The sequence below is a fragment of the Dryobates pubescens genome, chromosome 25, assembly GCF_014839835.1.
Source record: "Dryobates pubescens isolate bDryPub1 chromosome 25, bDryPub1.pri, whole genome shotgun sequence".
NCBI classification, from domain to species: Eukaryota; Metazoa; Chordata; class Aves; order Piciformes; family Picidae; genus Dryobates; species Dryobates pubescens.
This window is the reverse complement of record NC_071636.1, coordinates 6,043,638-6,066,413: the sequence shown is the minus strand read 5'-3', so window position 1 is coordinate 6,066,413 and position 22,776 is coordinate 6,043,638. Positions and strand designations below refer to the sequence as shown.

General features: G+C 56.8%; 1 protein-coding gene across 1 annotated transcript in view; it reads left to right on the top strand.

The window, feature by feature from the left end:
• Positions 1–19,680, top strand: part of ACACB (acetyl-CoA carboxylase beta) — a 42,099-nt gene extending 22,419 nt beyond the window's left edge. The window contains exons 25-53 of the mRNA XM_054172880.1: positions 271–384; positions 462–575; positions 1,470–1,559; positions 1,666–1,784; positions 2,685–2,822; positions 4,171–4,270; positions 4,363–4,470; positions 4,651–4,707; positions 5,483–5,524; positions 5,602–5,817; positions 5,923–6,078; positions 7,015–7,218; positions 8,093–8,248; positions 9,330–9,452; positions 9,661–9,930; positions 10,143–10,240; positions 10,644–10,764; positions 11,591–11,701; positions 12,683–12,826; positions 12,916–13,036; positions 14,195–14,291; positions 14,479–14,575; positions 15,074–15,209; positions 15,674–15,851; positions 16,263–16,375; positions 17,237–17,391; positions 18,237–18,407; positions 18,952–19,088; positions 19,218–19,680. Coding sequence (XP_054028855.1) covers positions 271–384; positions 462–575; positions 1,470–1,559; positions 1,666–1,784; positions 2,685–2,822; positions 4,171–4,270; positions 4,363–4,470; positions 4,651–4,707; positions 5,483–5,524; positions 5,602–5,817; positions 5,923–6,078; positions 7,015–7,218; positions 8,093–8,248; positions 9,330–9,452; positions 9,661–9,930; positions 10,143–10,240; positions 10,644–10,764; positions 11,591–11,701; positions 12,683–12,826; positions 12,916–13,036; positions 14,195–14,291; positions 14,479–14,575; positions 15,074–15,209; positions 15,674–15,851; positions 16,263–16,375; positions 17,237–17,391; positions 18,237–18,407; positions 18,952–19,088; positions 19,218–19,350 — 3,819 coding nt within the window. The 3' untranslated portion in view covers positions 19,351–19,680. The remainder of the gene's footprint in view (positions 1–270; positions 385–461; positions 576–1,469; positions 1,560–1,665; positions 1,785–2,684; positions 2,823–4,170; positions 4,271–4,362; positions 4,471–4,650; positions 4,708–5,482; positions 5,525–5,601; positions 5,818–5,922; positions 6,079–7,014; positions 7,219–8,092; positions 8,249–9,329; positions 9,453–9,660; positions 9,931–10,142; positions 10,241–10,643; positions 10,765–11,590; positions 11,702–12,682; positions 12,827–12,915; positions 13,037–14,194; positions 14,292–14,478; positions 14,576–15,073; positions 15,210–15,673; positions 15,852–16,262; positions 16,376–17,236; positions 17,392–18,236; positions 18,408–18,951; positions 19,089–19,217) is intronic.
• The last annotated feature ends 3,096 nt before the right edge of the window (positions 19,681–22,776 follow it).

Below are 22,776 nucleotides of genomic sequence, written 5' to 3'. Positions count from 1 at the left end.
GTCTTTTCCAGCCTTGTTGATTCTATGATTGTGTCTGTCAGTAGTGTCTATTTTGTACACATTCCATTGTGGGTTGGAGTTTTGCTTGTAAATACAGCTTGCATTTGCTTCCAGCCGGGCTGGGCTGGGCTGGGCTGGTAAATTTAAGGTCGGGGGGTGGGGAGTGGTGTGCATTTTCAACCCACCGCAGTGAGGCAGCAGGGGCGTGTGCTGCAGCCGCCTGGCGGCCCCAGGGCTTGAGCAGCGCCGTGGCGGTGTGTGTGGTTGCAGGAGCAGCTCTGCGGCTGTGAGCCCACGCTGACCGAGGAGCTGACGGCCATCCTGCAGGAGCTGACGCAGCTCAGCAAGACCGAGCACTCCAAGGTGGCGCTGCGAGCCCGGCAGGTCAGCGAGCACCACACCACCCCTCCCCTGGCCTCATCCCTTCTCCCCACCGTCCCAAGCCGTCTCTCCCCTTGTAGGTGCTCATTGCTTCCCACCTGCCCTCCTACGAGCTGCGCTACAACCAGGTGGAGTCCATCTTCCTCTCCGCCATCGACATGTACGGACACGAGTACTGCCCCGACAACCTCAAGGTGGGCAATCCACAGGGGCAAGCTGGCTTTTGGGTGGCTTTGGTGGTATGGTGTCATGAGGTCTTGGGTGACAGGTTGGACTTGATGATCTTTGAGGTCTCTTCCAACCGTACTGATTCTATGATTCTATGGTGGCTTTGGCCTTAAAAACAGCCCCCCCCCCCAAAGCAACCAAAGCTTTGTGACCCTTCACCAGCTTCATTCCTCCTCTCTGGACCTGCTCCAGTCCCTCAAATGGCCCTCTTGGAGTAAGGGGCCCAAACCTGAACCTAGTACTCAAGGTGTGAGCTCACCAGTGCTGAGTGCCAGGGGACAATCCCTGCTTTGGTCCTGCTGGTCACGCTGTTTCTGATCCAAGCCAGGATGCTGGTGGAGTTTTTGGCCACCTGGGCACATGCTGGCTCATATTTAGTCAGTTATTGACCAAGCCCCCCAGGTCCTTTCCCACTGGGCAGTTTCCAGCCACTCTTCCTGCACAGCTGCTCCATATAAGGAACCCCTTTGGAATGTGCTTCCCTCCCCTGCAACAGGGCAAGGAGATCCCACTCCATCTTTACCTTAAATGCTACTTTCTACCCCCAGAAACTGATCCTCTCAGAAACCACCATCTTTGTCCTTCCCTCTCCAGCAATAGGGCAAGGAGATCCCACTCCATCTTTACCTTAAATGCTACTTTCTACCCCCAGAAACTGATCCTCTCAGAAACCACCATCTTTGTCCTTCCCTCCCCTGCAACAGGGCAAGGAGATCCCACTCCATCTTTACCTTAAATGCTACTTTCTACCCCCAGAAACTGATCCTCTCAGAAACCACCATCTTTGTCCTTCCCTCCCCTGCAACAGGGCAAGGAGATCCCACTCCATCTTTACCTTAAATGCTACTTTCTACCCCCAGAAACTGATCCTCTCGGAGACCACCATCTTTGACGTGCTTCCTGTCTTCTTCTACCACACCAACCAGGTGGTGCGCATGGCAGCGCTGGAGGTGAGGGCTGGGGTGCCACGGGGGCACACTGAGCTGGGGGTGGGGGGGCTTGGGTGAGTGTGGTGGGGGCAGGGGCATGGTGGTACCCCCTGCCCCCTCCTCCCAGGTGTACGTGCGGCGCGGGTACCTCGCCTACGAGCTGAACAGCCTGAAGCACCGGCAGCTCTCCGATGGCACCTGCCTGGTGGAGTTCCAGTTCATACTGCCCTCCTCCCACCCAAACAGGTATCACAGAGTGTCAGGGGCTGGAAGGGACCTTGAGAGACCATCCAGTCCAATGCCCCTGCCACAGCAGGGGCACCTAGAGCAGGTCACCCAGGAACACATCCAGGCGGGTCTTGAATATCTCATAGAATGATAGAATCAATAAGGCTGGAAAAGACCTCAAGGATCATCCAGTCCAACCTGTCACCCAACACCTCATGACTGCTAAACCATGGCACCCTGTGCCACATCCAATCCCCTCCTGAACACCTCCAGGGATGGGGACTCCACCACCTCCCTGGGCAGCACATTCCAATGGCTAATGACTCTCTCTGGGAAGAACTTTCTCCTCACCTCCAGCCTAAACCTACAGAATCATAATCTCCAGAGAGGGAGACTCTACAAGCCCCCTGGGCAGCCTCTTCCAGTGCTCCACCACCCTCACAGGGAAATAATTCCTTCTCCTGTTTCCATGGAACTTCTGTGCCTCAACTTCCACCATTGCCCCTTGTGCTGTCATTGGGCATCGCCAAGCAGAGCCTGGCTCCATCCTCTTGGCACTCACCCTTCACACCTTTATAAAGATGAATGAGGTCACCCCTCAGTCTCCTCTTCTCCAAGCTGAAGAGCCCCAGCTCCCTCAGTCTCTCCTCACAAGGAAGATGTGGCACTCCCTTAATCACTGGCATGGGAGCTCCCCTGGGCATGGCCCTTTGTGCAAAGCTCTTTGGTTTCAATCATCTCCTCCGTGCAAGGCACGAGGAGCCTCAGAGGGAGCCATCCACAACATTCTGCCTTTGCCAGTGGGGCAGGATGAGCCCTCTCTGGGTCAAGCTCCCATGTGGGACCTCCATGGTCCTTGTTGGACCAAGGAGCAGTGCCTCCACCCATGGCTGATGGCTGCCTTGCTCCCCTGTGCAGGATGTCTGCACCCATCAGCGTCTCCAACCCCGACCTGGCCCGGCACAGCACCGAGCTCTTCATGGACAGTGGCTTCTCTCCCCTGAGCCAGCGGATGGGAGCCATGGTGGCCTTCAACAGATTCGAGGACTTCACCAGGTGAGGGTGCAGGCACCTGCCTGGCCAGCCATGCATGTGCTTTTTTGGGTGCTGCTGCAGATGTCAGAGAGCAAAAGTGGGTGGAAGAGTCCAAGCTGCTCAGCTGCTCAGCTCAGGGCAGCTCCTGTTCCTCCTGCAGCTGGATGTCAGGGTTGAGTGGTATGGCCAGCAAAGTAGCTACTTGGGGGGCCATGCCATGTCTTCTGGGCACTTGTGGAGCTAGTGGGGAGCCTACCTGGCATGAGTTAAACACTGAAGCCATGCCTTGAACGCTGTTTTGGGCCACTCACTCCAAGAAGCACATTGAGGGGCTGGAGCAGGTCCAGAGAAGGGGAACAAAGCTGGTGGAGGGTCTGGAGAAGAGGTCTGATGAGGAGCAGCTGAGGGACCAGGGGTTGTTCACCTTGGAGAAGAGGAGGCTGAGGGCAGACCTTCTGGCTCTTTCCTGGAAGCAGGTCAGAGCCAAGTAGGAGTTGGTCCCTTCTCCCAAGGAACAAGGGACAGGATGAGAAGAATGGCTTAAAGCTGCACCAGGGGAGGTTTAGACTGGACATGAGGAACAATTTCTTCCTCAAAAGGGTTGTCAAGGCTCCATCTTCAGGCTGCCCAGGGCAGTGGTGGGTTAAGGGTTGGACTGGATGAGCTGAAAGGTCTCTTCCAACCAAAGCAATTCTGTGATCTCCACCACACTATCACAGTAGCTCTCAGAGCTGCATTTCATGAGCTGTGCCTTTGCCCTGGGCTGGTGGAGCTTGTCACATGTCATAGAACCATAGAATCAATACAGTTGGAAGAGACCTCAAGGATCATCCAGTCCAACCTGTCACCCTACACCTCATGACTAAACCATTGCACCAAGTGCCACATCCAATCCCCTCTTGAACACCTCCAGGGATGGGGACTCCACCACCTCCCTGGGCAGCACATTCCAATGGCTAACAACTCTCTCTGGGAAGAACTTTCTCCTCACCTCAAGGCTAAACTTCCCCTGGTGCAGCTTGAGACTGTGTCCTCTTGTTCTGGTGCTGGTTGCCTGGGAGAAGAGACCAACCCCCACCTGGCTACAAGCACCCTTCAGGTAGTTGTAGAGAGCAATGAGGTCTCCCCTGAGTCTCCTCTTCTCCAGGCTAAGCAACCCCAGCTCCCTCAGCCTCTCCTCGTAGGGCTTATGTTCAAGGCCTCTCCCCAGCCTCGTTGCCCTTTTCTGGACATGTTCACGAGTCTCAATGTCCTTCTTAAATTGAGGGGCCCAGAGGAGGACACAGGACTCAAGGTGTTAGCCTGTCTCCTCAGGCAGGGCTCTGGCACAGTATCCTGACTTGTCTCCTCATCCCCACTGCTTGGACAGGAACTTTGATGAGGTGATCTCCTGTTTCGCCGACCCACCTTCAGAGGGCACGCTCTTCAGCGAGGCACGAGCCACTGTCTACGAGGAGGAGGACACCAAGGTGGGCATGGTGCCATTGCTATTCCCTCCCTGGTGGAGTGGGGATGGCAGTGGTGCTGCTGGCCAGGGCTGACTGGGGGCCTGTGTTGCCAGAACGTCCGTGAGGAGCCAATCCACATCCTCAACATTGCGCTGCGCTGGGCTGACCACGCAGAGGATGAGAAGCTGGTGCCCATCTTCAGAGCCTTTGCCCAGTCCAAGGTCTGTTGCTGGGGCTGGACCCCTTTTTTTTGGCAGATCCTGCAAGATTGGGGCACCATATCTCCACATGTTGCTCCACAAAATGCTGAGAGCCCCATGGCAACCACTTGGGTTCTGTTTGCTCCCTTGGTGGAGACGTTTAAGCTCTTATCACTGGCGGAGTCTTCTTCTTCCATGCAGAAGAACATCCTTGTTGACTGCGGTCTCCGGAGGATCACCTTTCTCATTGCTCAGCAGGTGAGTGCTGCCTGAGCTGCCAAGAGGCAGAGTGACTTTAGAGGCTTCATGCTTCCACCTCCCTAAAACTGCTAGAAGCATCCATCCATCCCTTCCAGACACAGTGTGGGGTGATGGCTGTGTCTGCTCTGCATCAGGAGCTGGGAGCTACTTAATGAGGGACTGGCTGAGGGGTTGATAGAATCATGGAGTCATTTGGCTAGCAAAGCTCTTTAAGATCATCCAGTCCAACCCTTAACCCAGCACTGCCAGGGCACCACTAAACCACGTTGCTCAGCACCACATCTACACAGCTCTGAAACCTCTCCAGGGATGGGGGCTCCACCACTGCCCTGGGCAGCCTGGGACGGGCCTTAACAACCCTTTTGAGGAAGGAATTGTTCCTCATGTCCTGCTTAAACCTCTCATGGGGCAATTTGGAAGCTGTGTCCTCTCCTATCACTTGTTCCTTGGGAGAAGAGACTGACCCCCACCTGGCTCTAGCCTCCTTTCAGGGACTTGTAGGGAGCCAGAGGGTCTCCCAAAGAGGGAGGAAAGATTCCCACTATCTCCTCTCTTATCCTTTATGCTGCTAATGTCTCCAGTGACACATGGCCCCTACATGGCCACTCCAGAGCTGTGAGAAGGCATCCCCTGCCCCCAGCTCTTCCCCCACTTTGGGAAGGAAGCAGCCTACAAGGTTTTCTCTTGTTGGTGGGTTGGGTGAAGACCAGAGCAGCCCTCTGCCTGCCCAGACTGCTCACGCTGTCCTCTCTCGCTCTCCTCTTTGCTCTAGAGAGAGTTCCCAAAGTTTTTCACCTTCAGAGCCAGGGATGAGGTAAGAGCCCTGGTTGGAGCAGAGCCCCTCAGCTGCCGGCTGGCCGTGCCCTCGCTCACGCCTCCGCTCCACCCCAGTTTGCAGAGGACCGCATCTACCGGCACCTGGAGCCGGCCCTGGCCTTCCAGCTGGAGCTGAGCCGCATGTGCAACTTCGACCTGACGGCCATCCCCTGTGCCAACCACAAGATGCACCTCTACCTGGGGGCTGCCAAGGTGCAGGCGGGCACCGAGGCCACCGACTACCGCTTCTTCATCCGCGCCATCGTGCGCCACTCGGACCTCGTCACCAAGGCAAGCTGCCACCGGGCCCCCTGGGCCCGCGGGCACGGAGCTGGGGGTGCTTTGGGTGGACAGGTTGCTCTGCTTGTCCCTGAGCCCCCCCTGGTGAACCTGCAGGAGGCTTCCTTCGAGTACCTGCAGAACGAGGGGGAGCGGCTGCTCCTGGAGGCGATGGATGAGCTGGAGGTGGCCTTCAACAACACCACTGTCCGCACGGACTGCAACCACATCTTCCTCAACTTCGTCCCCACGGTCGTCATGGATCCCTCCAAGGTGTGTTCCTCAGGGACCAGTTCTCCCCACAGAGAGTTGTTAGCCATTGGAATGTCTGCCCAGGGAGGTGGTGGAGTCACCATCCCTGGAGGTGTTCAAGAGGGGATTGGAGGTGGCACTTGGCGCCATGGTTTAGTCATGAGGTGCTGGGTGACAGGTTGGACTGGATGATCTTTGAGGTCTTTCCCAACCTTATTGATTCTATGATTCTACCTGCTTCCTGCTGTCAGTGCAGTGGTGATCTAAGGGTGGAGACCACATCGTTCTTCATGCTCTATGAAGTCATGTGGATGGGCTGGTACCAGACCTGGTGCCATCCAGTGCCCACCTGCCCCTGGGTGAGCCATGGATTTGGCAGCTCCAGAGACTCCTGCAGCTTCATTTCTCTGCCAGTCCTTCTCTGTGGTTTCTTTCATAGAAGCATAGAATGGTTTGGGTTGGAAGGGACCTTAAAGATCACTGAATCATAGAACAGTTTGGGTTGAAAGGGACCTTGAAAATCATTGAATCATAGAATGGTTTGGGTTGGAAGGGACCTTAAAGATCACTGAATCATAGAATGGTTTGGGTTGAAAGGGACCTTTAAAGGTCCATTGAGTTTGCTGAGAAGGTGCTGAGGTTTCACACTTTGCAATGGTCAGGACTTTCTGTACAGACTTGGACACCCAGTTTGCTGGAGGGTATGAGGCTGGGCAGCAGGCTCTTCCCCTGGGCAGTGTGTGGTCTGAAGGATTGGGACCGTGTCTGTGGGGCACCATCTTTCCCTCTTCCCTGCGGAGAGGCTGGGTGGCAGCGCCAGCCCCCGGGGATGATGAGAGGGAAAGGGCTTGCCCGAAGCAAACGCATCTCGTTGGGGATGGAGCTGCCCCGGGGCTGCTGCAGGCAGCGTGTGGCACACAGCAGCACCGCCCCCGGGCCCGTCTGTGCCGTGCCCAGATCGAGGAGTCGGTGCGCTCCATGGTGATGCGGTACGGCAGCCGCCTCTGGAAGCTGCGGGTCCTGCAGGCAGAGGTGAAGATCAACATCCGCCTGACCCCCACCTCCACCGCCGTCCCCATCCGCCTCTTCCTCACCAACGAGTCCGGCTACTACCTGGACATCAGCCTCTACAAGGAAGTGAGGGACCCCAGCAGCAGCAACGTGAGTAACCCAACCACAGCCGCTCCGGCTCGGCTGCGCCGCAGCTCTGGGGTGGTTTCTGCAGACCCCCTCGGGCACCTGCAGCGCTGGTGTGCCACCAGGACTGACCCAGCTGCCCTCCCCTCTCTGCTTCACCCAGCTGGAGATCTTGGGATGATGCTTTGCTCCAAAATGGTGCTCAGCCCCAGGGGTTTCGCTGTGTGCAGCTGGGCAGTGTTTGGCCTGGGAGGTGAATCCCAGCACGGTGGGGGTTGGAAGGGACTTCTGGAGAGCATTTAATCCAACCCCACTGCTGAAGCAGGATCATCTAGGGCAGGTTGCAGGTGAAGGTCAGTGCTAGGGTGTTGCTGGTACTTGCAGCACAGTGGTGTTGCACTGTCCCCTCAACAGCAGAGAGTGGGGTGGAAAAATCTTGTGTGGTCAAGTAGAGCCACAGGCATGAGCATCTTGCTCTGTACAGCTCCCTCAAAGGAGGTTGCAGTGAGGTGGGGGTTGGTCTCTTCTCCCTAGTGTCAGGTGATGGAACAAGAGGAAATGGCCTGAAATTGTGCCAGGGAAAGGTTAGGTTGGAGGTGAGGAAAAATTTCTGTGCTGCAGGAGCAGTCAGGGATTGGCACAGGCTGCCCAGGGAGGTGGTGGAGTCCCCATCCCTGGAGGTGTTCAAGAAACCTGTGGGCCATGGTTTGCTGGCCACGGTGGGGTTGGGTTGATGGTTGGACCCAATGAACTCACAGGGCTGTTCCAACCGAAATGATTCTGTGCTTCTCTGATCCTGTCCTGACAAAGCTCAGCAGCGCTCCAGCCCTGTGGAGCTCCTGCACGTTAGTGTGGAGCTGCCGAGGGAAGGCAGCCAACTCTCTGCCCTTCTCCCCAGATCATGTTTCAGTCCTATGGTGACAAACAAGGGCCACAGCACGGGATGCTCATCAACACCCCCTACGTCACCAAGGACCTGCTCCAGGCCAAGCGCTTCCAGGCACAGTCCTTGGGCACCACCTACGTGTACGACTTCCCGGAGATGTTCAGGCAGGTGAGGATGGCTGAGCAGAAAGAGGCTCCAAATCACTGCCTTTGCTTTTCCTCTCCACCCTGGCATTCCCACCTGGAGGAAAGACTGCTCTTGTCCAAGCTGGCAAAGCAGGTCCAGGGCTGGCCACAGCAACGATGCAAGGACTGGAACTTCTCTGCCCTGAGGCTGGGCTCAGAGAGTTGGGGGTGTTCAGCCTGGGAGAAGAGAAGGCTCCAGGGAGACCTTCTGGTGGCCTTTCAGTACATAGTTGAAAGCTGGAAACAGACTTCAGAGCAGGGCCTGTTGTGACAGGACATGGGGGATGGTCTGAGCTAAAACTGGGAGATTCAGACTGGAGAGAAGGAAGAAATGTTTGACACTGAGGGTGCTGAGAGCCTGGTCCAGGTTGCCCAGAGAGGTGGGAGATGTCCCATCCCTGGAGCCATTCCAGGTCAGGTTGTTTGGTGTTGTGAGCAAGCTGCTTTAGTTGCAGATGTCCCTGCTGACTGCAGGGGGTTGGACTGGGTGACTTTTATAGGTCTCTTCCAATCCAAACCCCTTGATGACTCTGTGACAGAGAGTTTATAGCATTTCTGGTTGTGTGAAGCATTTCCAAACCAGTCCTAGCTCTCTAGTTGCACCCATGAGGGACATGAATGAGGAAGCCTCATGCAAGGAGATCTGCAGCAGGGTGAGGGCTCTGACACAAGCTTCTACTCACCCAAATCCCCAACCTGTCTCAGGAGTGTGTGTCTGCTTGGTGATAGCTCCAGAGCTCCCCAGCACCACGTCTTCAGCTTGTCCTGTGCCTTCAGAACAAGAGGACACAGTCTCAAGCTGCACCAGGGGAGGTTTAAGCTGGATGTTAGGAAGAAGTTCTTCATAGAAAGAGAGATTGGCCATTGGAATGTGCTGCCCAGGGAGGTGGTGGAGTCACCATCACTGGAAGTGTTTAGGAGGAGACTGGATGGGGTGGTTGGTGCCATGGTTTAATTGATTAGATGGTGTTGGATGATAGTTTGGACTTGATGATCTCAAAGGTCTTTCCCAACCTTGTCTATTCTATTGTATTCTATTTTGTTCTATTCTGGTGTCTCTGCAGGCTCTCTTCAAGCTGTGGGGCTCCTCAGAGCTGTACCCCAAGGACATCCTGACGTACACTGAGCTGGTGCTGGACTCTCAGGACAACCTGGTGCAGATGAACAGAGTCCCTGGAGGGAATGAGGTAGCAGGGGGTGGCTTGGGAACAGAGTGAGAGAGCGGAGCAGGGCAACACTGCACTGTGGTGGGTGGGAACAGCTGCTGGATTCCCTGGTCTGGTGTCCTGGAAGCCCAGGAGGTGCTCCTCAAGCAAGGGTCTCCTCTGCCCACTTCACCTCTGAGCCGCTCTCTCTGCGGAGTCTTGCCCTGTGACCTTGTGTCTTTTGGAGCAGGTGGGGATGGTTGCTTTCAAAATGAAGCTGAAGACCCCCGAGTATCCCAAGGGCCGGGCCATTGTGCTCATCTGCAATGACATCACTCACAAGATAGGCTCCTTTGGGCCAGAGGAGGACCTGGTCTTCCTGCGGGCCTCAGAGCTGGCCCGGGCTGAGGGCATCCCCCGCGTCTACATCTCTGCCAACAGCGGTGCCCGCATCGGCTTCGCCGAGGAGATCAAGAACATGTTCCACGTGGCCTGGGTGGACCCTGAGGACCCCTACAAGGTGTGTGGCCACCTCCCCTCCCGCCCTCACAGCGAAGGGCAGAGGACTTATTTGGGGAAGGAAGGACCAAAGGACAGAAAGCTGTGGGAGCGAAGCCACTCCTGACGCCGGTGGCCAGCTGCCGTGGTGGGTGGGATGGGGTTGGGTTGGGCTTGGAGAAGGGCCATGCCCTACAGGAGACTCCAAAACATCTCCTCCACTTTTACTTCCAGGGGTTCAAGTACCTGTACCTGACTCCCCAGGACTACACAAGGATCAGTGCCTTGAATTCGGTGCACTGTGAGCATGTGGAGGAAGGGGGCGAGTCCAGGTGAGACCCTCTGTCCCATGAGCCAGGGGAGGTTTAGGCTGGAGGTGAGGAGAAAGCTCTTCCCAGAGAGAGTTGTGAGCCATTGGGATGTGCTGCCCAGGGAGGTGGTGGAGACACCCTCCCTGGAGGGGATCAAGAGGGGATTGGATGTGGCACTTGGAGCCATGGTTTAGTCAGGAGGTGTTGGGTGACAGGTTGCACTTGATGATCTTTGAGGTCTTTTCCAACCTTGTTGATTGATTCTATGATTGTATGGGATGCACAGAGCAATCTCAAGCCCTGCCCTACATCCCCAGCAGGATGCAGCTCCCATGTCCTGGCTCAGCATCCTGCCAGACACCTCGCACAAGGGAGTGCTTCCCCCTGCCCCACCCCTGCCACCATGGCTCTCCTTTCCCCACAGGTACATCCTCCTGGACATCATTGGGAAGGACAATGGATTTGGGGTGGAAAACCTGAGAGCTGCTGGGAGCATTGCTGGGGAGTCTTCTCGGGCTTACGAAGAGATAGTGACCATCAGCATGGTACAGCCACGGAACCTTCCCCTGCCCCAGTCCTTCCCCTTCTCCTACTTGCCTTTAAGGTCACCTTGAGAGGAATGACCTGGTGCAACCCAAGTGTGCAGACCCCTGCAGGGCATCATCATCCATGGGTCAGCAATGTGCCCTTGTGGCCAAGAAGGCCAATGGGATCCTGGGGTGCATTAGGAGGAGCGTGCCCAGCAGATCAAGGGAGGTGCTACTCCCCCTCTAGTCTGCCCTGGTGAGACCTCACCTGCAATATTGCATCCAGGGCTGGGCTCCTCAGTTCAAGAGGGTCAGGGGTCTGCTGGAGAGAGTCCAACAGGGAGCTACCAGGATGATGAAGGGACTGCAGCACTGCCCTGTGAGGAGAGGCTGAAAGCCCTGGGGCTTTTTAGTCTGCAGAAGACTGAGAGGGGATTTAACAATGTTTATAAGTATCTGAAGGCTGTGTCAAGAGGGGAGGGGACAGGCTCTGCTCAGCTGCATCCTGTGATAGGACAAGGGATAATGGATACAAACTCCAGCACAGGAGGCTGCACCTCAACATGAGGAGGAACTTCTTCACTGGGAGGGTCACAGAGCGCTGGAGCAGGCTGCCCAGGGGGGTTGTGGAGTCTCCTTCTCTGGAGACTTTCAAGCCCCACCTGGATGTGTTCCTGTGTGACCTGTGCTGGATTCTATGGTCCTGCTCTGGCGGGGGGGGGGGTTGGACTTGATGAGCTTCAAAGGTCCCTTCCAACCCCTAACATCCTGTGATCCTGGTGGCTGTGGGGGGGACTCTCCTTGAGCCCTTTCTCGCTGGTAACCCCCCCGTGTGCGTGCCCAGGTGACCTGCCGTGCCATCGGGATCGGGGCGTACCTGGTGAGGCTGGGCCAGCGAGTCATCCAGGTGGAGAACTCCCACATCATCCTCACTGGTGTCACAGCTCTCAATAAGGTACCATCCTCTGCCTGGTGGCCTCCAAAGGTGGTGGCCTCCAAAGGTGGTGGCCTCCAAAGGTGGTAGCCTCCGAGGCTGGTGTCCCCATGCTGCTACAAGCGTGGGGCTCCTTCCCTGTCCCTTGGGAAGAGGTGGCAGTTCCCCACGTGTCACCTCATGGGACCCCTTCCCTGTCCCTTGGGAAGAGGTGGCAGTTCCCCATGTGTCACCTCATGGGACCCCTTCCCTGTCCCTTGGGAAGAGGTGGCAGTTCCCCACGTGTCACCTCATGGGACCCCTTCCCTGTCCCTTGGGAAGAGGTGGCAGTTCCCCACGTGTCACCTCATGGGACCTGCCTGAAGAATCATAGAATCAATAAGGTTGGAAAAGACCTCAGAGATCATCCAGTCCAACCTGGCACCCAGCACCTCCTGACTAACTAAACCATGGCACCAAGTGCCACATCCAATCCCCTCTTGAACACCTCCAGGGATGGTGGCTCCACCACCTCCCCGGGCAGCACATTCCAGTGGCCAACAAAGAATCATAGAATCAATAAGGTTGGAAAAGACCTCAGAGGTCAGCCATTCCAACCTGTCACCCAGCAGCTCATGACGATGCAACCAAGCTGATCCCACTGGGAGCTGAGGGGATGCCACCACACAATTCCCTGGCATTGCCTTAGGGGCCAGCTCGTGGTGCAGGGTGGGATGGCAGAGCTGCCATGGAGGCTGGCTCTGGTCCCAGGGGCAGAACCCATCTCTGGGCGCTGGTTTGAGACGATTTGGAGCCTGCCCAGCTGGTCCTGTAGGTCCCTTTAGGTGTCTAAGGCAGAGCCCTTTCTTCTCCAGCACCACCCTGGAGGGCAGAGGTGGAATTCAGCCTCAAAGCCGAGCGGGTGTGCCCCTTCAGGGGGTGCCCCTTCTGAAAGGGAGCAGGGAGGAGCAGCTCCTGCGTGAGCAGAGCCCCACCTGTGCTGCTCTCCCTGCTTGTGTGCAGGTGCTGGGGCGGGAGGTGTACACCTCCAACAGCCAGCTGGGAGGGGTGCAGATCATGCACAACAACGGCGTGTCCCACGTCACCGTCCCCGACGACTTCGAGGGCGTCTACACCATCCTGCAGTGGCTCTCGTACATCCCCAAGGTAGGAGCCTGCTGCAGAGGGCTGCTCTGGCACCTTTCTCCATCCATACCTGGCCAGGTGACCTGGCCCTCTTGGCTCTTCCCTTGCAGGATAACTGCAGCCCGGTGCCCATCATCCCTATCCGTGACCCCGTCGACAGAGACATCGGCTTTGTCCCGTCCAAAGTCCCCTATGACCCCAGGTGGATGCTGGCAGGGAGACCACATCCAAGTAAGTGAGGCAGAGGGACCTCGACCGACTGGACAGATGGGCAGAGTCCAATGGGATGGCATTTAACAAGTCCAAGTGCTGGGTGCTGCACTTTGGCCACAGCAACCCCATGCAGAGCTACAGGCTGGGGTCAGAGTGGCTGAGAGCTGCCAAACAGAGAGGGACCTGGGGGTGCTGATTGACAGCCGCCTAAACATGAGCCAGCAGTGTGCCCAGGTGGCCAAGAGAGCCAATGGCATCCTGGCCTGCATCAGGAATAGTGTGGCCAGCAGGAGCAGGGAGGTCATTGTGCCACTGTACTCTGCATTGGTTGGGCCACAGCTTGAGTCCTGTGTCCAGTTCTGGGCCCCTCAGTTTAAGAAGGACATGGAGACACTTGAAGGTGTCCAGAGAAGGGCAACAAGGCTGGGGAGGGGTCTGGAGCACAGCCCTGTGAGGAGAGGCTGAGGGAGCTGGGGTTGCTTAGCCTGGAGAAGAGGAGGCTCAGGGGAGACCTCATTGCCCTCTACAACTACCTGAAAGGTGGTTGTAGCCAGGAAGGGGTTGGTCTCTTCTCCCAGGCAAGCAGCACCAGAACAAGAGGACACAGTCTCAAGCTGTGCCAGGGGAGGTTTAGACTCGAAGTGAGGAGAAAGTTCTTCACCGAGCGAGTCGTTCGTCATTGGGATGTGCTGCCCAGGGAGGTGGTGGAGTCCCCATCCCTGGAGGTGTTCAAGAGGGGATTGGATGTGGCACTTGGTGCCATGGTCTAGTCATGAGGTCTGTGGAGACAGGTTGGACTTGATGATCCTTAGGGTCTCTTCCAACCTTAGTGATACTGTGATGCTGTGATACCCAAGGCCTCTTCAGCCGTGCTTCCAGAAGGGTCTTGTGGCTGTACAGCCTCCCTGGTGCAGAAGGAGCTTTTTGCTGTGGGGTTGGTGCACAAGGAGCTCTTCAGTCCTCAGCATCCTACTGGTGTGTTCCCAGGAGAGAGTCAGAATGATGCTTAGCATTCAGGGCTAGCACTTCTCCTGGCAGGACCTGCAACCATTCCTAAGCAGCTTGAAGCAGATAATTTTCTGGGCCCAATAGACACAAAGCAAAGCACTGTGGGGGTAAAAGCTAAAGGAAACAGCCTAGCCCCAAACTAGCTCCACTTTTTCCTGTGCTCTGCAGCTCTCAAGGGGACCTGGCAGAGTGGCTTCTTTGACCAGGGCAGCTTCCTGGAGATCATGAAGCCCTGGGCTCCAACAGTTGTGGTGGGCAGAGCAAGGTACTGGTGGGAGCAGGGGAGGGAACTGCAGGGTGAAGAGCAATGTGGGGAAGTTGGGCACACGGTCAAGCGTTCTTAAGCCCTGGCCCTGACACTGCTTCTGGGGTGGTGATGGGAAGAACCTCTCTGGTGGGGCTGGAGTGCAGTGTGGAGTGGCCTCTGCTGAGCCCAGCCTGCCTCCCTGCAGGCTGGGAGGTCTCCCAGTGGGTGTGATCGCTGTTGAGACCCGGCCCGTGGAGGTGACGATACCTGCGGACCCTGCCAACCCCGAGTCGGAGGCGAAGGTGAGTGAGGAGACCTTGCTCTGGCCAAGCAGCAGAGGCAAGGAGGCTGGAGGGAGGAGCTGTAAAAGCTCTGCCTGATCTCTCAGTGGGTCTTGCTTTCCCTTACCGACTGGTGAAGCCAAGGGTGCTTGGTGCTGCTTCTCCCAGCTCTAGCCCACCACGTGCCACCAGCCTGCCGGTGTGGTGTGCCAAGGAAGCACCAGCACTGGTCACAGAATCATAGAACCAGTCAGGGTTGGAAGGGACCACAAGGATCATCTAGTTCCAACCCCCCTGCCATGGGCAGGGACACCCCACACTAGATCAGGCTGGCCAGAGCCTCATCCAGCCTGGCCTTAAACACCCCCAGGGACGAGGCCTCAACCACCTGCCTGGACAACCCATTCCAGGGCTTCACCACTCTCACAGTGAAGAACTTCTTCCTCACATCCAGTCTGAATCTCCCCACCTCCAGCTTCATCCCATGGTCCCAGCAGCTGTCCTTGCCATCTTTTGCAGGTTCTCCAGCAAGCTGGGCAGGTCTGGTTTCCAGATTCTGCTTTTAAAACCTCCCAGGTGATTCGGGACTTCAACCGCGAGCATCTCCCACTGATGATCTTCGCCAACTGGAGAGGCTTCTCCAGTGGCATGAAAGGTACCCGGCTGTGAGGTGCCCAGATCCTGTGCACTGACATCCTGCTGGCTCTGCTGACACCCATGGGGTCCTAGGATGACCCAGCCTGACAGGACCCTGTCTGCACTGCTCTCAGATGTGGGGCTGGGCTGAGGAGGTGATGGAGCATCACCAGGACCCAGGTCCCAGTGGCTGGGCTGGGGAGGTGATGGAGCATCCCCAGGACCCAGGTCCCAGTGGCTGGGCTGGGGAGGTGATGGAGCATCCCCAGGACTCAGGTCCCAGTGGCTGGGCTGGGGAGGTGATGGAGCATCCCCAGGATCTGGGTCCCAGAGCTTGGTGGCTTTCTTTTGGAAGGGTTTTGGGGTGCTTGCTTGGTTTCTCCAATGGAGAAGGTGGGTTTGGTCTGCTAGGACAAGGCAAGAGAGGATGGCCTGGCCCACAGCAGCTGGGGCACCTGGCCACTGGGTCCCTTTGGCTTTCAGACATGTATGACCAGATGCTGAAGTTTGGGGCCTTCATCGTCGACAGCCTGCGGGACTTCAAGCAGCCTGTCCTGGTCTACATCCCACCGCACGCCGAGCTGCGCGGAGGCTCCTGGGTGGTCATCGACTCCACCATCAACCCCCTGCACGTGGAGCTCTATGCAGACAAGGAGAGCAGGTCAGCATCCCCCAACACTTGTGCATCCTCCACAGCCTATGTGCTTGGGGGCTGCAGAGTCCTGGTCCTGCTGGCAGAGACCTCTGCTCACCCGAACCATCGGGTAGATGCTCCAGGGCACGTACAGAGCAGTAGGTATCTCCTTGGGGATATCCTCTTGTGTCCAGTGAAGGCTGTGGGAGAGGAAAATCATGATTCTGAGGGTCAGGAGACCTTTTCTCTGACCTGAATTCATGCTGGAGCAAGCTGGAAGGAGTAGGAGACTAGAGAAGAATTCTAGACTGGAAACAACCACTTTAGGTTTCTTCTCTCCCTCGTTCTTATCAGAGAGAGTTGCCTGGCTGGACCTCTTGTCCAAGGATTTATTGTCCTGTGCAGACCTGGCCCTGTTTCACCAAACTTTCCTTCCAGGGGAGGCATTTTGGAACCTGGAGGAACAGTGGAGATCAAGTTCAGGAAGAAAGATCTGGTGAAGACCATGAGAAGGATCGACAAGACCTGTGCCAAGCTCGCTGAGCAGCTGGGTAAGGGAAGGGTGCTTGGGCTTGTGGGCATTGGTGGGGGTGACTTGAAACATGAGGTTCAGACACCATGCTGGCAACCACCAGGGTCTGTGCAGCTTTTCTGATGGTGGAGCCTCCCAAGGCCACATGGTGCTACTTCAATGCATCTTTATCTCCTGAGGGGGGGGTGTCCATAAATGGTGCTGGAGTTTTCTTCCCTGCTTTGAGGTGAAGAATTGCAGTGGCCCTGCTGAGTCAGTAGCTAATGAGATGGCACAAAGTCAGTACAGAACTGCACAGAGGTTGCTTTTGATGCACTGGGTCTCCTTTCACCCTGTGGTCAGCTCCTGCTGGGGCTGTGTTGGGAGGTCCTTGCCCCCATGCCCCTCCAGCCTGTGGTCCCACAAAGTCCTGGCAAATAGCACCTCTCTTGTGGCAGACATGATGAAGCCCCTTCCTGGCCATGGCCTTCTGTGGCTGGGCTCTGGGCAGGGTGTAAGTGTGTTGAAGCAAAGGGGCATAGCATCATGGTTGGAAAAGACCTCCAAGATCATCACATCCAACCAGTAACTCAGCACAGCCAGGTCACCACGAAGCCATGGCCCTCAGTGCCACCCCTCCAGGGATGGAGAATCCCCCATTGGCTTGGGCAGCCTGGGCCAGGCTTTGACAACCCTCTTAGGGAAGAAACTGTTCCTTATGTCCAATCTAAACCTCTCCTGGTGCAACAGGAGGCCACTTCCTCTTGTCCTATCGTGGGCACAACACTGGGACCCTTGTTTCTTGGTGGTGGCTGACGTAGGAGCACAGCGCCCAGCCCCCGTGGTGTGGACCTCATCACCGGGGCAGTGGATGGGCTGCTTAGCACCACGTGTCCCACAGGGAGCCCTGAGCTGCCTGTGGAGCAGCGTAAGGAGCTGGAGAAGCAGCTGAAGGCCCGGGAGGACCTCCTCCTGCCCATGTACTACCAGGTGGCCCTGCGCTTCGCCGACCTGCACGACACCCCGGGCCGCATGCAGGAGAAAGGAGTCATCGCGGTGAGCCAGGACACGGCGGGCAAGGGGCTTGCTGCAGGCCTTCCTCATGAGAAGCATGGCCAGCAGGGTGAGGGAGGGCATCCTCTCCCTCTGCTCCACTCTGCTCAGACCCCACCTGGAGTGCTGCGTCCAGGTCTGGAGCCTCTATGACAGGAAGGATCTGGAGGTGCTGGAAGGTGTCCAGAGAAGGGCCATGAGGATGAGCAGAGGGCTGGAGCTGCTCTGCTGTGAGGACAGGCTGAGGGAGTTGGGGCTGTTCAGTCTGGAGAGGAGAAGGCTCTGAGGAGACCTTATTGTGGCCTTCCAGTATCTGAAGGGGGCTACAGGAAAGCTGGGGAGGGGCTTTTGAAGGTGTCAGGGAGTGACAGGACTGGGGGGAATGGAGCAAAACTAGAAATGGGTAGATTGAGATTGGATGTGAGGAAGAAGTTCTTCCCCAGGAGGGTGGTGAGAGCCTGGCAGAGGTCACCCAGGGAGGTGATAGAAGCCTCATCCCTGGAGGTTTTTGCAGCCAGGCTGGATGTGGCTGTGAGCAACCTGCTGCAGTGTGAGGTGTCCCTGCCCATGGCAGGGAGGTTGGGACTGGCTGATCCCTGAGGTCCTTTCCAACCCTAACAATTGTGTGATTCTGCAGTGGTGGGATGAAGGTGAGGAGCAAAGTCCTCTTCTGGAAGTCTGGACTGCAGCTCAACAGGCTGCTCCTGCTCTCGGTACTGCTCTCTGCTCCAGCCCAGCAGAGCTGCCTTCAAGCCCACCACCCAGAGCCAGGAGCACGCAGTCCCCACACGTCAGCTCCTCTCCTCGCTGCGGTGGTGAAGCTCTGGGCCGTGTCCCCTTTCCTGCAGGACATCCTGGAGTGGCAGAACGCTCGCTCCTTCCTCTACTGGCGGCTGCGGCGGCTGCTGCTGGAGGAGATGGTGAAGGCAGAGGTCCTGAAGGCCAACAGCGAGCTGAGCCACATCCACATCCAGTCCATGCTGCGGCGCTGGTTCATGGAGACCGAAGGAGCCGAGAAGGTACCCCCGGCCCTGGCTTCCCCAGGCGTCCCACGGCCGCGCCTGCCCCGAGGGCTCTCACCATCCCATCGCCTGGGGGCTCCGTTGCTGCTTCCCTGAGGGTTTGAACCTGTGCTGGGAATAACCATCCTGCAGCCTCTGCCAGGGTGGGTGGCTGAGCAGCTCTCAGGCTGGGGCTGTCTCAAGTTGAGTGGCCTCAGCTGGATGCTGGTGCTCAGTGGCAGCAAGGTGGCCCCCAGATGAACATTTTCTACCATGAGATGGGGCTCTCTAGGTCAGAAGTGAGTCTTGAGGTCCTTGCTTTTGGGCTGCCCTCATGGGGAGGGAGGACACACAAAGGAAATGTGGTTTCCCTTAACTTCTGGCATCTCAAACACCTCATGGAAGGTCTCCTGAGTTTCAGTTTCCAGGCAGAACCTTTCCCCTGGTGGCTGAGGAGGACAATCCAATTGCCTGGTTTGGTTATGGGGTGGGGGGAAAACTTGAGGCCACAGCAGAAAAGGAAACCTGCAGAACCCTCTGCTCATGGTGCTTCTCTCCCCAGGGCTACCTCTGGGATAACAACCAGGTGGTGGTGGAGTGGCTGGAGAAGCACATGCAAGAGGAGGATGGCACCCAGTCGGCTATCCGGGAGAACATCAAGTACCTGAAGCGTGACTACCTGCTCAAGCACATCCGCAGGTGAGTGCCCGTGGGAGCTGGGATCCACAGGGTCCCACTCTCAACTGGTTTGGGGACAGTGGGTGGTGGAGATGAAGCAGTCCTCCCTTCAGCCTCCAAGTTGGCTGCCCTCTCCCATCTGCCTTGCAGCTTGCTCCAAGCCAACCCCGAGGTGGCTGTGGACTGCATCGTCCAGATGGCTCAGCACATCAGCGGCGCACAGAAGGCCCGGGTGGCACATCTCCTGACAACAGTGGATGAGGATGATGACGACCCTTCTTGAGCTGGTGGTGTGCAGAGTGATCACCATGGGGTAGGAGGGACACCAGGACATGCTGCAGCTCAGGGGCCAGGCCTCACCTCCTCACCTGGTTCCTCAGCCTTGGACCCTTACTCGTGTGCCTAAACCAAGGATGCCAGGGTCGGTAATTGAAGCCGTGAAGATGGCCTTGCCATCCTTCCAGAGTTCCCTCTGGTGCTGAAGGTATTCACCAGAAAATAAACCTGTCCCAAGCCAAGTCTGGAGCCTGGACCTGGTGCAGAAGTTGGTTTAAAAGAAGCATCTTTGACTCTGAGTTGCAATCTGTGGCCTTAGTCTTTACAACAGGCACCAGAGTCAAGCAGGTCTCCTGAGGCTGGACGGAGCTGGAAGTACAAACTGACTGGCCCAGGCACCACGGGGGAGCAGGATAAAGGAGGAGGTCTCCTGGCCATGTTGAGGCTGACCAGGCACAAGCAGGAGGAAATCTGAGCCCTGCTTAGCCTCAAACTGATGTTTTGTAATAAACTCAGGAGCTGTGAGGAGCAATTTGTCTCATCCTTCCTCTTGCTGGGCAGCAGGCAGGAGGTGTAGCCCAGAACAGGGATCAGCGAGCCATGCTGGGAGCTGTGGCATCAATGGATCCACCACGGGTTTGACTGACCCAGCTGTTCCTCTTGCTCATCTCCTGTCCTTCCTGGCTCCTGCCACAGCTCCTCTGGGTGTTTGCAGCCTGTGGCTCCTGTGAAGGACAGAGAGGAAGGGACACAGCTCCGGGAGCTCCTGCTCCAGTGACCTGCTTCCTCTGCTGAGGGACAGGAGCCAGGGTGAGCTCCCCATCTGCTTGGACCTGTATTTTGCTTCTGGATGGACATTAATCAGCTTGGTTCATGGAGGGGAGATTGGAGTGGGTGCCTTCCAGTGCTGCTGGCTGGGTCACTTTGCCACAGATGGTTTAGCTTTGGCTCCCAAAGGAGGGGACAGCATGGGGATGGAAGGTGGACACCTGCTTCATGTACAGTTCTGGTAGCATGGTGGTGAGAAGGTGTTGGACACCTTGGTCATGGCTGGCCTTGGGGGTCCCACCAGGGTCTGCAGGGAGGTCTCCCTGTCCTGGGGGTGGGGTGGGAAGGGCCTGCTGAGATGCTTGCTGGAGGTGTCAGGGAAGGGGCTGCTGATGCTCACCCCCCAGGAGCCAAATAAAGGCAGCGTGGTTCTCAAGGGAGCTTCCTTGCCTCTCCTCCTGTGTCCTTGCATGAATGTGGTGGATCTGAGCAGGGGTTGATGCCTCTGCTGCTGTCAAGACCCCTGCCTGCACGTGGACACTGCTTCAGGGCAGCCCCTGCCAACTGCTGGCCCTAAAGCAGAGCTCTGCCGTGCACTGAGCTACAGGAATAGGCTGAGTGGAGGCAGAGTTGCTACAGTAAATAGCTGTGGACTCCTCTTCTCCTGGAAGGTTTGAGGGAGAGACAGTGCCTCAGCTTGGACACAGACTATGCCCAATGAAGCCTGAGGAAAGCTGCTCAGTTAGAGGTAAGCCCTTGCTGCCATTTGGGTGCTACAAATGATTTGTGGATGGATGAGATGCTCTTGTCTTGGTGGGGACATGGCTAAGATTCAGGAGAAGAGCCTGCTCCTCAGTGTGCTTGGACACTGCAGCTGGAGTCAAAGACCACAGAATTCCAGCAGGGGGAGGTTGGAAAGGACCTCTGGAGATCATCCACTCCAGCCCCTTTGCTCAAGCAGGGGCACCCACAGCAGCTTGCCCAGGAGCACAATGTACCAGGAGGCTTTGGAAGCTCTGCAGAGAAGGAGACTCCACAACCTCTCTGGGCAGCCTGCTCCAGGGCTCCAGCAGCCTCCCAACAAAGACATTTCTCCTCCTGTTCAGATGTAGCCTGTCACTGGACACCACTGACAATTGTCAGACCCCATCCTCTTGCCTCCCACCCTTTAGCTCTTGCTGAGCATTGAGAAGATTCCCTCCCAGGCTGCCCTTCTTGAGGCTCAACAGCCCCAGGGCTCTCAGCCTTTCCTCCTCACAGAGATGCTCCAGGCCCCTCGGCAGCTTTGGCAGCTTCCACTGGATTCCCTCCAGTAGTTTCCTGTCTCTCTTGAACTGAGGAGCCCAGAACTGGACCCAATACTCCAACTGTGGCCTTTCTAGGGCAGAGTAGAGGGAGAGGAGAATCTCCCTTGCCCTGCTGGCCACACTCTTCTGAATGCTCCCCAGGAGCCCATTTGCCCTCTTGTGGCCAAGAGCACATTGTGTGAGCTTTGGCCATTTGTCACCATCCACAAGCTTCACAAGAGAGTTTCCTCACTGGGCTGGATCCTCCAGCAGATGATGCCTTGGGAATAGAGTTTAATCATAGAATCAGTCAGGGTTGGAAGGGACCACAAGGATCATCTGGTTCCAACCCCCCTGCCATGGGCAGGGACACCTCACACTAGATCAGGCTGGCCACAGCCTCATCCAGCCTGGGCTTAAACACCTCCAGGCATGGGGCCTCAACCACCTCCCTGGACAACCCATTCCAGGGCTTCACCACGCTCATGGTGAAGAACTTCCTCATGTCCAGCCTGAATCTCCCCACCTCCAGCTTCATTCCATTCCCCCCAGTCCTATCACTCCCTGAGATCCTGAGCAGTCCCTCCCCAGCCTTCTTGGAGCCCCCTTCAGTTACTGGAAGGCCACAATGAGGTCACCTCGGAGCCTTCTCTTCTCCAGACTGAACAGCCCTGGGCAGCAGAGCAGTCAGGACAGAGCAGTCAGGACAGAGCAGCACATCTGGGAGGAGCCAGGCTGAGTGCTAAGACATATTTATTTAGAAAAAGCTGAAGCCATCAGAGCTGACACCAGTGCCAGCACACCAGTGCCAGCACACCAGTGCCAGCACACCAGTGCCAGCACACCAGCATCAAGCACATTTGTTCTTGGACAATAAATTATGAGGTGGAGCCCCATGCCCTTGGGGAAGGGGTTCCTGTGGGGACACAAAGTGGGGAAGACACGGGCAGGGACAGTTTGTAGCCCCCCCACCTTCACAACAGTGATTTGCTTATTTGTTTGCTTGTAAGGCAGATGTCCCCACTGAGGTGGCTCTGGCACCCTCTGGGTTTGGAGGGTACAGACCAGCGTGGGAGAGAGGAGCCTGTGAGCACCTGGAGTGGGAAGTGCCAGACTGGGAGCTGTGCTTAATGCACAGGAACAGGGAAAACGTGAGAGAGAAACATTTTCACTTCATGGTCTCAGAGGTATAAGTGAACTAAGACTGAATTCCAATTGAGAGGTTGCTCCTTCAGTCTTGAGGTGCTTGCTCCTTCAGTCTTGAGGTGCTTGCTCCTTCAATCATCTTGAGGTGGTTGCTCTTTCAGTCTTGAGGTGTGGTTGCTCCCTCCCATCCTGAAGTGGTTGCTCCTTCCATCTCAAAGTGGTTGCTCCCTCCC